Source organism: Hylaeus volcanicus, chromosome 1 (assembly GCF_026283585.1).
Source record: "Hylaeus volcanicus isolate JK05 chromosome 1, UHH_iyHylVolc1.0_haploid, whole genome shotgun sequence".
NCBI classification, from domain to species: domain Eukaryota; kingdom Metazoa; phylum Arthropoda; class Insecta; order Hymenoptera; family Colletidae; genus Hylaeus; species Hylaeus volcanicus.
In genome coordinates, this window is record NC_071976.1 from 31,057,601 (window position 1) to 31,072,159 (window position 14,559).

The 14,559-nt window shown below is 48.6% G+C and overlaps 1 protein-coding gene across 1 annotated transcript in view; it reads right to left on the bottom strand.

Annotated features, from left to right (window-relative positions):
- Positions 1-13,959, bottom strand: part of LOC128882119 (tyrosine-protein kinase-like otk) — a 48,729-nt gene extending 34,770 nt beyond the window's left edge. Inside the window, exons 1-2 of the mRNA XM_054133693.1 lie at positions 13,836-13,959; positions 2,389-2,691 (exon numbers count right to left, since the gene is read on the bottom strand). Of these exons, the coding sequence (XP_053989668.1) occupies positions 2,389-2,691; positions 13,836-13,875 (343 nt within the window). The 5' untranslated portion in view covers positions 13,876-13,959. The remainder of the gene's footprint in view (positions 1-2,388; positions 2,692-13,835) is intronic.
- Positions 13,960-14,559: the final 600 nt, after the last annotated feature.

Below are 14,559 nucleotides of genomic sequence, written 5' to 3' on the forward strand. Positions count from 1 at the left end.
TTTCCCCCGATTTAATAATATGTACTTTTTTTTTTGCAAATTTCTTCATTATTCATTCAGTATCGCGGCAGCGCGATCCGCGCCTCCCCCATCAACCGGCGCGTACATATACATATTTCTTTTTTTTCGTCGCTTTCGCCGCGTTCCTCCCTCGTCCTGCGAGCGGGAAAGCACCTATTTTGTGCGCGTTTTCAGGTACAAATAAAAAAATGGTACCGTAGGTGCGTACTAGGCGCGATCCGCTCGCTCGTAACATTATATATATTTTTTCTCTCCTCCACGTTTTCTGTTTTCTTCCGGCGCGCCGCTACCCCCTCGGACTCGACGCTCTCAGCACCATCGCCGTCGTCGTCGGAATCGTCGTCGGCGTCGTCGTCGTCGTCGTCGTCGTCGTCGGATTTATTTTTCCGCGGCTCTAGTGCCAACCCGCGAGCCAACCCTTGAGCGTTTTCGAATCATTAAAACGCGAGCGCGTAGCTCCGCCCGCCCGACATTGGCGGACGCCATATTGGGCAGCCCGGTTCGAGGGCAAATTATCTTGCTTAATTAATGTCGCGCTGGCGAATAATTGGACAGAAACGAGGGGAGCGGGGGTGGGGTGGTGGAACGGGGGAAGGACGCCGGGTACAGGGAAAGAGCTCCTGCGGTGCTCGAGTTCGGCTACCGGAGTCCATCGCGAATCGATTTCTCTGTGCTTCCCATCCGTTTCGGTCCTTTCTTTTGTTATCTTTCTCCGTCTATCATCTCGTCTCCCTCTCCGTCCACCTCAATCCCCCCCTCCCGTTCCCACCCCAAAGGCTCCCCATCGACTCGTCCTGATCCTCCTGCGGTCTACTCAGTTTTGCTCGTCTACTCTTTGGCTGGGGCTCGCGTAATTTCTGCACAGGAGGCGTTTGATCTGCGCTTTTGCGGAGAAAGGGCGATTAAAAAGTGCCGTGAGAATAACATAGCCCACGGTGAAATTCCGTCGTATCGTCGCTTCGAATCCCTCGGGGAACTGTCCCTTCGTCCTACACCACCCTCGCGCGCACCTCGTCGGCTTCCACCTAACGCCGTTTCGTTCGTACTTTGTCGATTAACCGACGGGAGCATGAACCGCCCGTATTACGCTATATCGGGTTATCGGTTTCGCCACGGAACCAGATTAAGGTTGATTTATGCTCCGTCGTTGCGACGGAATGTCTCGGATATTGATAAAATTTAGTGCTCGAATTAGCGACCCAGACTCGCCCCCACTGCTGGCTGGATTCCTTCGACTGTGGTCGTCAACCTTTGCGCGTTCAAATCAATTTAACCGAGGAAAAGACAGGTTCGCATACATCGCTAATTTTCTGCGGACTGGACAATGTACAGAGGCTTGGGAAAACCTGTCGAGGTAAAGTGTTTCGCAGTCTGTTTACCGAGAAAGATAATTTTCCCGTTTTATCGAGTGGAACAAAAGGAGAAGCTAGCGGTACTAGCGGCAGTTCGATGCGTTTGTCGAGCGATAATATTACAATGACCCAAAAGTGGTGTAGACTTTAAACGTACAGAAATGATCTGTATCGGCTCGTTTCTTTAATTATTAATTACGATACCGAACGCTGGATTAGGAGAGTCTCCGTGAGTCCGTTGCTGACGCGAGCTGCGTCGGATAATATAAATCAACCTTTCGCTGACGCAGTCTACGCGATTAATTTCGATGGTCTCGCGCACCGCGGACGTTATTAATTAAATACCAGGCGTACGAGTACGCGCGGCTCGTTAAAAAATCCCCGTGTTTGCGCGCGAAGAAACGCGCTCCATTATCGCGAGACGCTCCGTCGCGTTAAACGATATAGACCTTCTCTGGGACCGATAATATAACGATTTCCCGCCTTTGGCGAAACCGACGTCGCTGGATTAATTGCAAATCTGTCGCGTTTTCCGGCTCCTCGACGTCCCCAACAAGAAATCATTATCGTCGGACGGATTCTCTGTCGGAACGAAGGAAACGGGCAGATGGTTCCAGACTGACGCTGAATTTATTTTTCTAACCTCTTCAGGGACAAGTTTTCTTCACGCTTTTTCTTATATCTCTAACTGTACGTCGTAAGTAACATCATCAGTGCAGCTAAACCATAACACTTTTACTCCTCTTGTTGAGGGATTCTGTAGCGAATAAGTTATTATCAAAATTTTGTTCTTTTTATTATTCACAGTAATTGTAATTATAAAAAATTAAACGTTCACATATGTGGCCAAGGGGGTGAAGAGGTAAAGGAATCATGCTCTCTGCGACACGAATATAACATCTACGTACCAGAACCGATATCATGATTTAATATTAACACGATAATTCGTAAATCCTGAAGAGGACTAATCTAGTCGTAAATCATGTATTTAAAGAAAATTGAAGTAAAAACTCACATTGAATGTCGATCTTGGCTGGCGAGCTCTCGATGGAGTATCCGGTGTCCTCGTGAGTTGCCACGCATACGAACTTGCCGCTGTCGAGGATTCGATTGACCCTGGTAATTCGCAGGTCGCCGCCGTCCTGATGTCTCCGTGGACTAGGTGCCAGGGGTTGATCGTCGATTTTCCATGAGTACTTGACGCGCGAGCTGGGTTGCGCCTCGCATCTCAGACGCACCGGTGATCCCTCGACCACAGAGTGCTCGCCAGGGCTGACCGAGAAGTACAGGTCGCCGTCCTGCCCGAACACCGCTGCCACTGTGCAAACATGTCGATCAAACGTTACAGGGGGCCAATCAAATTACCGTTCGTTGCATATTGTGACGTTAATTGGCGTCTCCGCCGTGCCGCGGGCTACGCTTCGGAAGTTCGCGTTCGGATACCAGGCAGGGGAAATATGCAAACGTGGTCCGTAACGATACAGTCGCAGGTAGAAATGGAGAGATTGGAGACGCATCGGGTCAATATTTTGCTAATCAGCGGACAGGGCTTGTGGGTACAATAAAAAGGCTGCTTTGTTTACTTTGTCTGCTTGGTGAATAGTTTGATCCTCTAGTTCAAATATTTCATTCCGCAGCGGAAATTTTCATTTATATTTTACGAGTAATGCACGAAAAACTGTTAATATTTTGACATTCTATTCGGATCATCGAAGGTTCGAGAGAGTATCCGTGCTGCGTTATGAATATCCCACTAATTATTGAGATACAGCGGTAGCAATCGAACGACACAGCGTCGAGGGACTCGTGTAAAACAGATCCTGACAACGGCGAGGCGCTTCGAATAGCGGAGGCCTCATTAAGCTGATTGATAATTAGCACAGGGCAATGGCATTGTATCGGTATCCTTTGATTTTCGCGGATACAAAAATCTTCCTCTGATATCCCACTCTCTGGTTTCGAGGCACACCGTTTAATGCAATTTTTTTTTCCTTTCTTCCTCCATCGTAATCTCGTTTCTGATGCATCGCGATACTACCCCTTCCTTTGAACTCGGTGGTGCTCAAAAGATGTACCGCTAAAAATTTGCTCCGTCGACTCAATTTTTATCTTTATAAGCTTAAAAACGTATTAACACACGTACTCGAAATGCTGATTAAATTTTCGCCCCCCAAAAATATACTTTTAATCGTTTAGTTGACAAACGATAAAGGTTGCGCGCCACTGTTCTTCTCCGGCAGCGTCTACCTGCGTTCTCCGGACACGAACGTAGACGTATTTCCCTGGAGTGATTCTACCTATAGCTGCATATATCTCGACGAGATTCATCGAGGAAGAAGAATCGGTGGAGGAGGGAGGAACCTGCAGAATGATATCCGTAAAATACGCGGCAGATGTTCCCCGGCGAGTATCGTATTCGCAATCTTCCGCAAACGCGTACTCGCATTTGCATAAAGTGGCCGTGAATTCGATCAGGAGGTCTACTTGCCAAGAAACGTTTATTAACGAGGCCTTTTGCCCCGAACAGAGGTCCGCGGAGCGTATATTAACGAGCACCCTCCTCGCGAGCGGTCTTTCTCAATTGAAAGCAAGTCCGCGTACACGTGTGCGCTGAAAGCTGGCATTGGGAAGTTCGAGCAAAGGCGTTAACGAGAAGGAAACCTTCAGATTTCGTACGGCGATGGTGAAAATTGCTCCCATTCAAACGTCGCTCGATTATTCCAATTTTTAATGGAGGAGATTCAAAGCCCGTTGGACTGTGATTTCTGATATCGCGAACCCTCGAGTGGTTTTGGAGGGGTTGGACTCGGCTAACAAAAGCGTTGCGCGCGTTGCATCACTGTAACGTCGTGGAAAATGATAAGCGAATACCTATGACAAAGTTCGACTATGCATGTTTTATAATTGCTAGAAAAAACTGTAGATATTAAGTGAAAAAACGGTTTAACAGGGGAGGAGCGACACAATGGGGACTGAAATCGAGCGATCACATTTCCGTGGTTCCTTCCATCCTTGTTCGTTCTTCTTTTTACTTTGCGTGGTTCGACATTCAGACACGGGTCGGACGCACTTCGCCCCGTTTCGCATTAATCCAGTCGAAGCTTTTTCGAGGCAATTAAACGAAAGCTCGCGGTGCTTTCATCTCGGTACGTGTATCGCAATCTGGACGGAAGTGCATTTAATGTACGAAGCAAATGAAACTCGGATCCGTTCACCGGGTTACCGTTAAACTCCGACTGGATGGCGCGCGAGCGGAGTCGGGTCATTTTTTTAATCGTTCATGCACGATTCGAGCCCGGGCACGCAACGTCCGTCGAACAAATAGTCGGTCCGTGCAAATTAAACGAACCACATTGTACGAGCAAACTCGGGGGGCCACGAACCGAGGAGAAGGCAAAGAGAGGAGAGAAAAACCCGTAACAAGAATCATCTGCTCGAGCATATTTTTTTCGTCGCGTCGATGCCGCGTCGCGAAAACAAAAGAGTAGGGAAATAAAAGGGGGAACGGAAAAATCGGTGGAAAAACGCGCAGCGACACACGGGAACCGTGATTCGGAACGATCGCGATGATTTCGCAAACAGTGCCAATGTTACCCCCGTCCCTGGATTAAATTTTCCGTGCCAGGGTGAAAATCGATTGTTGCGTTTCCACGACAGAAAGCTTTAGCGTGCACCGTCGCGTCCCTCGGTGTGCGTTACTTCGCCAATTTACCGTTGCTAAATTAATGATATCGTCATTTTCAAACAATTAATTCGTTTGTAAAGGTCTGACGTTGCGTGTGATTCGATTACGTGCCTGGTAACTAACTACGAATTACTTGTTTTCGCTGATGGACGGACTCGCGATCGGGGCAATTTATATGTTGTGTTTTTGAGAATTCGTTTGACAGGCTAGAATTATATTGTTTGACTGGTTTAATGTTTCCAAATAAATGTTTCATTATAAATATGTACATGAATAAACATTAAACATGTATTATTTTATAATGAAAAATTTAGTTGGAAACATCAAATCCATCGTTTCATTTAGACTTTCTTTAATAAATATAAAGGGTACGAATATTTATGAGACTGACTGTATATGCCTTAGGATCGTTCAGTCCCTATGTGAAAAGCTCCATTAAGAGAAGCGATCGTTTTCGTAGGAACGTTCAACGGTCGAAGCCGATTCCGCAATTCCCGTTGATGAGACTCTCGCAATATTGTGCAATTTTGACGGGTCTGTAATAATTATTTTCGAGAATTGTGCGAGTCCGATAGGCTCCGAGAGACTTGGTCGAAAATTACAAGTTCCCTGGGTCGTGTTCGACCGACGCTGTAAATTGCGGTCCCGCGGTCGTCCCTCCGTGTACGATTTTAAGGGTTAATTTCAGGCCCAGAGCGAGATAATAACAGGATCCGCAAAGGACACGGATGAAACTCGAAAACTACGGAAGGTGGAGCCTGGAATCGTCGGCCTTACCTGGCCTCGGAATTAGGGAGCTCGGGCTAGAGGGGGCCCCTCGAGCCAAGATAAATAAAAGAGCGGGGCCCCACGCCTCGATAGATTTATGACCTGGCATTATGGATCCCGAGCTGTTCGTGGTTGACGGTTGAAATGTACGGCGTTTCGAATCTGACCCAATCTGACGTTAGTGGACCGAATAGCAACCATAGGAGAACCGTGAATAGAATGACTGAACAGGAAATGTTAATCGGGGAGGACTGACTAATTTCTTCTGTTCTTATTTCTGCAGTTTTTTTACGTATCGATCGACGTTTCAAAATCGACGCACGTTACTACTCTCAGTCTCTCGAGCAAAATAAATAAAAACCTTCCGATTCCACTCACCCTGCTTCTAAAAATCTGGGGAAAGATCCATCCCTCCGAATCGACGATTTCCACGACACAATGGCTACCAAATCAAAATTCTACGAGAAGTCCATTCCACCCGAGGCTCCAACTCGAAACCCTCGAGACCGTCTAACTCAAAACCACATAAAAGTGTCGCATATGTCGTTCCCGAAGTAACCGATGAAATTGGGGGCGACACAGTGTCTGGTAACAGGAGAGAAGATAATGGAGATTCTCCCGCGCGAATATCCCCGGAACGAGAAAAATCGCGGAACGAGCCAAAGAAGAGAATTACGCTCCCTCCGGGTCGACCCACCCGGTGGATGTCAATGGTTACCCAGGTTTATCAGCGCGAGGCAGCCAAATCCTAAAAAAAGAATACACGCGCGCGGCGGCAGTGCCCGTCAGTCCCCGAGTCGCTGGCTGCCGATCCTGAAACCTCCCCGAGGGGTAAACACGACCGCTTTTACGACCTACTCTCGAGATTACTTTCCTTCCCGAGCCAAACATCTCCTTCGCGTTCCATCTTCCTTTCGGTCGGCGGCTGCAGCTGCTCCCTCGCGCAGCTTTATGGCGTTTACAAGACCGGCTCCATCTTTCGGCTCCCGTGCGTCCCTTTTACGCTCTCGTAAGTTATGTCAGCGTTCGGCACGATGCAGTTAAACCAACGACTGACGATTCATTAATTTTTACCACTCTACTTTCGTCTATTTGTCCCATAGGAGTATTGTTCATCCTCTATTAGAGTCATTTAAATGTTATCTATCGTTACCTCTGAATAACGCCTACCAGAATCCATAAAGGTTTCTATGGCGTATATTGCACAATATACTAGAGCGATGCAAACAGGGAATTTCTGAAACCCAACTCGATCACGCTACAAGAAGGTTTCTATTCCCGATCTATTATTCGAACGGGTCTGTGCCATATGTGGCAGCTACACGTGGGAACACACACGAGCGAGGATGCGACGCGGATCGGCTCGTAAACCACGCTGGGATCGCAAAGAACGCCCCCTTTTCTCGACGGTCGATCCACTTCCGGCGGACTTCAAAGCAACGCGGCCGAGCTATTTTCTCTCGGTTAAGAGATCGCTTCCACCGCGAACGTTAGAAGCGAAGGAAGACGGTGGAGAAGGCCCGCGAGATACGGCCGTTTGATTATTATTCGCGGCGCGGTTTCTCCTCGGTCAGGGAAGAAAAGAAGCAGAGCTTGTACCCCGCGGAGCGGAATTCGCCTCGTTACGACTCGAAATCTTTTCGTTACAGAGACTACACCCTCTCCACGCCCAAAGACTGACTCGTTAAAATCGAAAAATCATTAGCCGGATTCCTTTCGTGCCTCTTCGAGATTCCTGGCCGACTTCTCGAATAGTTGCCCGCTCTTTGGATACCTCGCGGTTGGGTATTCGTTGTGCCAGTCTTCGTCGACGAATGGCAGTAGAGAGACGGTTATCTATATAAATAAAATTGAAGTGTCTGTTCGTGGTTTCGAAATAATGTTTTTTTTTTTTTTTTAAGCTGTTATATGCAAGGCGAGGCAAGAACCGAGAAGTCGATTCGTCGATGGAAGGTTTTCGAATCTCGCGGCGCGCGTATCGAACGTACGTCACCTCGTGACGGCCGTTTAATGCATACAGATGCATAATTCATCGCGCGTACGCGGAACGCGCACTTTATCACGGCGGCTCGCAGCCAGCGAGCCACGCCGAACAACATGATTTACGCGTGGCCGTAGGTTGCGCGGAGCAACGTGGCCGCAAGAACGCGTGCGAGCCGCGGAGATCGACCTAAGCGCGCGCTCGCGTATGGGTGTACTCTCGCGTTGGAAGGTGAAAGGAAAAATATTCACCGTGGCAGCACCCTGGCGTGCATTTTCACGGAGTCCTGGCCACGGCTGGCTCCCGTTGGTCGTCGGTGCAAATTGTGTTCGGAGTGCCGCCTTCCAGACGCTCCCCAGCACCGTGAAATTCACACTCTCGGGACGTTTTTCACGATTCTGAATGCGCCCTGAGAGCCTCCTTTCATCGTCTCGGGGTGTCGAGACAAGACGAGGAAGTCGGGGGTCTTGTTAAAAAAAGGGAAAACCGACGCCGCGAACGGAAAAGATGGAAAAGCAGCGAACTAGGCGAAGAGAAAGGAACGCGGAGGAGCCAAGAGGCGGCCAAGGAAAAGGAAAACGCGTGGCAGATGAGGGGAACGAGGGAAGAAGCTGCCGTGGATCAGACCTCCGCGCGAACTCCGGAGCACCGACGCCCTTTTGACAGTGAGAAAGTAACGCCACTCTGTCACGCCTCGCCGTTGACGGACACAAAAGTGAAGGACGAATTAGTGGTGGCTGCGTGGAAGCGTGGGGGTCACCGTCTCTCGCGCTTCAAATTTCTTATTGCGACTCGTTCAAACGAACTTTCGCCCTTAAAATTTTCTTACGGCGAGCGACTCTCGCTAGAACCGAGAACCTCGCGTTCGTTAAGGGGACTGAGCAGTCCAGTTGCTCAAGAACAAAGTCTTCCAAAATTCGTGTAAGACCAGAAAACTTTTTTCAACGATTATGTAACCGTATCCATATTCTCTCAGTCTTCACGATGCAATCTATAAACCCCGCGCGAAAAGAAAAGTCAAGACTTGTGTTCGTCTTGGAGCAATTTGACTGTCTAGTCCCCTTAAGTTGTTATCGGACCGAGGAGAATAAAGCATCGCGAAACTCGGGGAAAGAAACGCCCCGCGTCGCGGCAATTCCCCATGAAATACGTGGAGCGAAGGAAAGATGACGCGTCGGAACCTAACCCACTTATCGGACCAACATTTCTAGACTCCCTGCCGAGAGAACGAGCCACGTTTCAATGTGGAAGATTTCATCTCATCGTTCCTCCCTTATTTTTACTCCAACTTCGACGCGCTGACCAGGGTTTTCAAACTCTAACTTCCGTGCAATCGCCTCGATAAAGAAAAATATTTGGCAGATCCGCTATGGATGGAATCAAACCCCTCTTCTGTTGAAACTACGAAATAATGAAATAAAATACTCGGGGAATGTTTTTGATCTCATCCAATCAAAATTTATTTCGTTAAAGATGAGGGAGCGCTCCGATGAATCCTCCTCGATGCAAAGTACTCAGCTACCGCGCAAAGGGTACGGAACAAGCGTGTCACGACCCTCGCGGTCCGACTTCACGCACGGGGCGTCGAGCGATTTTCCACGAGCGTTTCGCCACTTTCCCGCTCGACTCTCGTTCGCGGAGCAGCGAATATTTGGGCGAATACAATCGGGCAGGCACCCTGCGCGCACGATAATTCGCGTTTGAAAAGGTGCAGGGTTCAGTGGTGCTCGTTCGCACGAGTGGACGCAAATGTTCGCGGGCGAGGCAACTCGAGACTCGCGGAAAAGAGGAGAACAGTCGCGATAGAGATAGGGTGGAGGCGATAGAGAGGTACTCGTGTAAAAAATTGAAAAATTGGGGAAAGAGATGCACGGACGAGGGGGCTATTCACGTGGCCGAGTCAAAGGGAATTCGTCGAACGGAAAGGGCCGATCGACCGAGCGTCGTTTCAACGAGCCTGAGCAACGCGCGATGACGAACCGCGAGCGGATTTCAAAGAGGCCTATCGCCTGCTCGAAATATATTATCCGCGTCTCTTGGGCTCCTGCGCGCGGGTCATCAAACGCTGCTTTCGCCCGCGACGAACCGTTTTACGCTCTTTCAGACGCACAGGCACACGCGCGCCCGACCGAATCAAAGGGAACGAGAGGAGAGAAAAAAAAAAAGAAACAAACCCCCGGTGCAGCGAACAACCCGCTTCCTGTCGAAACACGGGACCGGAAACCACCCGTATCGCCCACGATATCGGTATCTATTTATCGCGACGATATCCACGGAAAAGTCACGTTCTCTCCTCCGGCCGTGTTCCTTTTATTTTCTCAGGGACCCCGCGATTATCGCTGTTCAGCAGAGTTCGATGCTTCCCGTGGCATGATCGAGAGACCTGTGACGACACGACAGCTGAGAGACTTTCTTTCGGAAGCTGTAACCTCGTTAGAAAAAAACAGGCACTTTTGGGGGATGAAAATGTATACTTTTCGCAACAGGTGAGAACGAAACACGAATAACACGAGTCAAACGTGTTGTATGAAAGTACTAGTTCCAGAACTCTGAAGAAACCCATCGATTCGTCTGTTCCTAAGATTACTCGTTAATGAAATATCAGAATTAGAAGGGCCGATAACGACTAGGTTTCGTCGCGGCTCGCTGGTTCCCCGCTGCACTTGCCTCGTTGTTTTCACAGCGAGCCCCGGGAACAGTAGTCCGTCTCGGGTTACAAAGACGCCAAGCGTCCACGGACGGCGGCAAAGGACAGAAACGTGACTTTTCGCCGGGAGTGCGGCCGCAAAGGCGAGCCACGAAGTGAAACGGATGGCGCGTGACCTGTCCTGAGCGCAACGTGTCGCAGCTCCACGGGAAAAGCGCCACGTTTTTCGCTCTTTATGCGTAAATAGCCGCATTACGCGCGGCCTCTGCTTTTATTCGCTCTCTTCCACCGAGTCGTTCCACCAGCCAAGGGATCAAAGGGCTAATACAATTTTTCTTCGTGCTCCGTGCCGCCCCTACCCCTTCGACCTTCTTCCTCGCACTCGCACGCCGGTCCTGACGGTTCCAGTAACCTCTCGCGAGCCAAACAGAGATCAATGCGGAGCATCGAAGAGAGAACGACCGAGATAGCGAGTAACTCTGGGGGCTGAATAACATTCGGTGTATAAAATAGCCGCGCACGCCGGGCCATGGACAAAGGGCCTTTAGTGGCAACCAGTGTAAAAAAGATGTACAGAGAAGGAGAAAGAGGGAGGAGGAGCGGGGTAAAAAAAGCGGCAGTGTACTGGTACCCCTTTTCAGGGCACAGGACGTCTCCGAATGCTGGGATGGTCGTTCTCATCCGTAACCCGAGACGTGTAATTAGGAGCGCCGGACCAAGATGAATAGCCAAGTGGCCGGTGGGGCAACCGACCGCCGGAGAAAGGAAAACTGGGGCCACCAAGGAGAGGGAGTGATTCTGTGGTGTGTATCCATCGGCTTGGCATTCGTACGCGTGTATTTACCGACGACACCTTCCCATCGCTCGTATGCTCTTATATCGCTTATAAAAGTTATTCAGAGCTGGAGACCCGACGGCCCCCAGGACCCGGGCTCGACAATTGGCTTGCTTTCGTATTCGGATGTCATGGTACTTTGAAATTTGTTCAATTGTGTAATATTTGTAGCTCGCGGATACATCGTTCTGGGAGCTTATAGATCCATGCTAGTAATTTTTGAAAAACTGGTTCCAGCCGAAGGCGTAGATGAATGACCCTTGTGATCCTATTCGCAGAGCGTTCCCAAAGGCAGTGAAGAAAAATGACGTTCGCGAATGAAAAATAGCGTTCATGTGGAAGTACTCCATTTTTAAATTTCTAGGATCACTAACCGACTCCTAACCGAAGAACAACGGAGAACTTTGGTCCAGACTGCTTCTACATAAAACATTCAACGAATCGATGTCGAAACAAAGTCTATTTCTACCGCGGTTTTTCGCCGCGAATCGATCGATACTGGTCCATTTGTTACTCGAATATTTCCTCCAACTTTTTCCTTGCCAAGTGTGTAATACTCAGGATCGATTACCTAATTATTCCTTACGAACAAGGCTCTATCTGGTCGCAAACACGATAAAAAGTATTCCAAAGTACCCTTCGTTCAAATTAGCCTTCGCTCTAGCAAGTAAATCATCGAAATCGCCCAGTCATTCCCGTGGAACCCCGAGTAAATTGGTTGGCTAATATCGTAGAGAAGAGAGCCTAGCCTGGCGAATGTCTCTTAACGAGCAGCCATTCAAGATTCGATCAGCGCGGAGAAACGCGCGTGTCCTTTGCGTGCTCGTGGCTCGCATCCTTTTCGCGGCTGTTACACGCGATGCGTGCTCGATGCCGGCAGGTATGTTTCGCATTTTTCAGATGACGGAGGAACGCCTGGCGCGGACGAGAGGCCACTCTCCAGTTCGCAGCCATCGCTACTAATTACACGTGCACCGGCACGTATACGACGTTACCGTCGATATTAGGTAGGTGGATACGTAATATGGCCCCCCTTTTCCGCCGAGTCTGCGTATACTGGGGCTTTTGTAGGTGTGCATGGCTATCGAACCGGTTCTCCTCTTCGAGAGGGGGCGAGACAGAGACGCTGTGCGGCGGGTAACCGGCCGGCGTCATGGACGCTGAAGAGAGACGCCTGTAGCCAGCATCCACCCGACCCGTCCACGCTCGCTGGGGTTGGTATTTGCATCCAAATGTTGGCAAAAATTATTTTTATCGATGAAATTGATCGACAAACGTTCGTATTATACGGTAGCGGCGGCGAGCCTTAAAAACACGGTTCATCGAATACGTGGATATGTATTGTATAAGTCGCGGTTGCTCGGAATTGCCGGATTATTATAAATTATGTTCCCGTTGAGGGGAAGCATACGTTAATGAACCGTGACACAGGCGGTACTGGTCGCGTGCAAATTGGAGCAGAAAGAATTAATATTTATAAGGTGATTCATTGTTAAAAAGAAGAAAATAAAGAATGTATAATGTACATACGAAAACTGAAACCTGATTTTTACTTTTAACCGTTTAATTGTTGACGAAATTAGAGCGGCTGTAGCGAACTGGAGTATTCAACCCCTTTGGATCTCGTGTACGTTGTGATATACTTGAACGTCGATATTATTTTTTAACACTAGAAGTACTCTATAAAATTGGAGTCCGGAGAGGTTGGTTTCCTATACGCAAATGATTAAATTCTACAATTCTATTACTACTAATCTATTTAGTTAAACGTCATTGTTATACACATAGAAAGTGTGTACATATTGGTACGTACAAGAATAATTTGCACAATGGCGGGGTGGTACGAAAAAGAACGTATCCAATCGAATAAATCGCCGAACGTTTAATTTGATTTGCATCTCTGGTTAAAGGGCCATCGAATCGGCTTTGGCATCACTCTCGAGAGATTCGACGATATCCGATACTTTCTGAACTAATTGCATTCGCTGGACGTTTTCGTCCTCGAGACGGGAAATTGCGAAAAACGGAACGAGTACAGTTTTGGAGTACAAAGTAGCAACGATACAAGGGATCGATTACAGACGTTGCCACTCCACTTACGAGATCTCGTGTATCGATAAAAGGCAAATCGATGGCAAAAAGGTTGATCGAATGCCAGGAAAGTCCGTGGGTAAATATTTCGTAGCAATGCCACGGACCACCGGAAAAAGACATCCAGGAAGCAGGCGAATTTCTCAAAGCGATCGTTTGTTTCGGAGTGGTTGACAGTCGGGCCGAATTAACCGTAATTATAGCGTGGCCGGTGAAAGAAGAAAGAAACGAAGCACGGTGATTCGCCGAAGAGTGCAAGAGGGAGTTGAACGTTTCGAGCGAAAAACGAAACCGTTAGCTACCTATAACGTAGCATCTCTCCTGCTGCCGCTGCTCCGTTTCTTTCCCCTTTCCCGTGATTCACTGCCCGACGGGAAGGGCGACCCAGGAGAGTGGGAAAAGAATCCTGCGAATCCGTCGTTGAACGCGCGTGTATGTGGGTTCATGGTACTCACCGAGGCAGAGCAGAAGCGGTGCTACGTCGAGACGGCGCATCCTTTTCGTGTGTTCAAACGGGTAGAAGCAAGCGCACGGAAGTCACACTGACGGAAACTGAGATACGCGAACGACGATCCCGTGTTTTTAAAAACGTCGCGTGGCTGTCATTCTATTCTGTTACCTTTTTCGGTTGAAACTTGCCAGCGAACGAGCACACCGCACGAGACCGAGACCAGACGAACCGAACACCACCAAGCGACGCGCGATACTGAGGGCCCCGGCCGCCAACCCACGCCGCGTCTGTGCGACCCCTACTCGAAGGGTTCACGGCCAATCGGCTAGTTCCGGGTGTCCCCGACAGACGTCGTCGTGTACTGGCTGTGGGGTACTTTCGCTTACCGACGCGTACAGGCTGGTATCTTATCTACGGCTGATTAGACGGATGTAAAATACCGAAGAGGTTCCGACATTATACACGGCGACGCTACGAGTGATCGTAATTTACAGATATGAATATTAAGAACATTATGTTATTATTATTATACTTATGAGTCTGACAACGATAAATGGATGACATGATGTTTTTTTTTTTTTTTACCAGCATATTCCAAGAGTCGCTGAATATATACGTACCACTCTGTAATAATGAGTAAATTAAGAAGTGATTAATAACGGAGTGGAATAATTTGAAATGAAAAAACGACAAAGCGGTACAATTCAAATTCGATATATTATTTCATA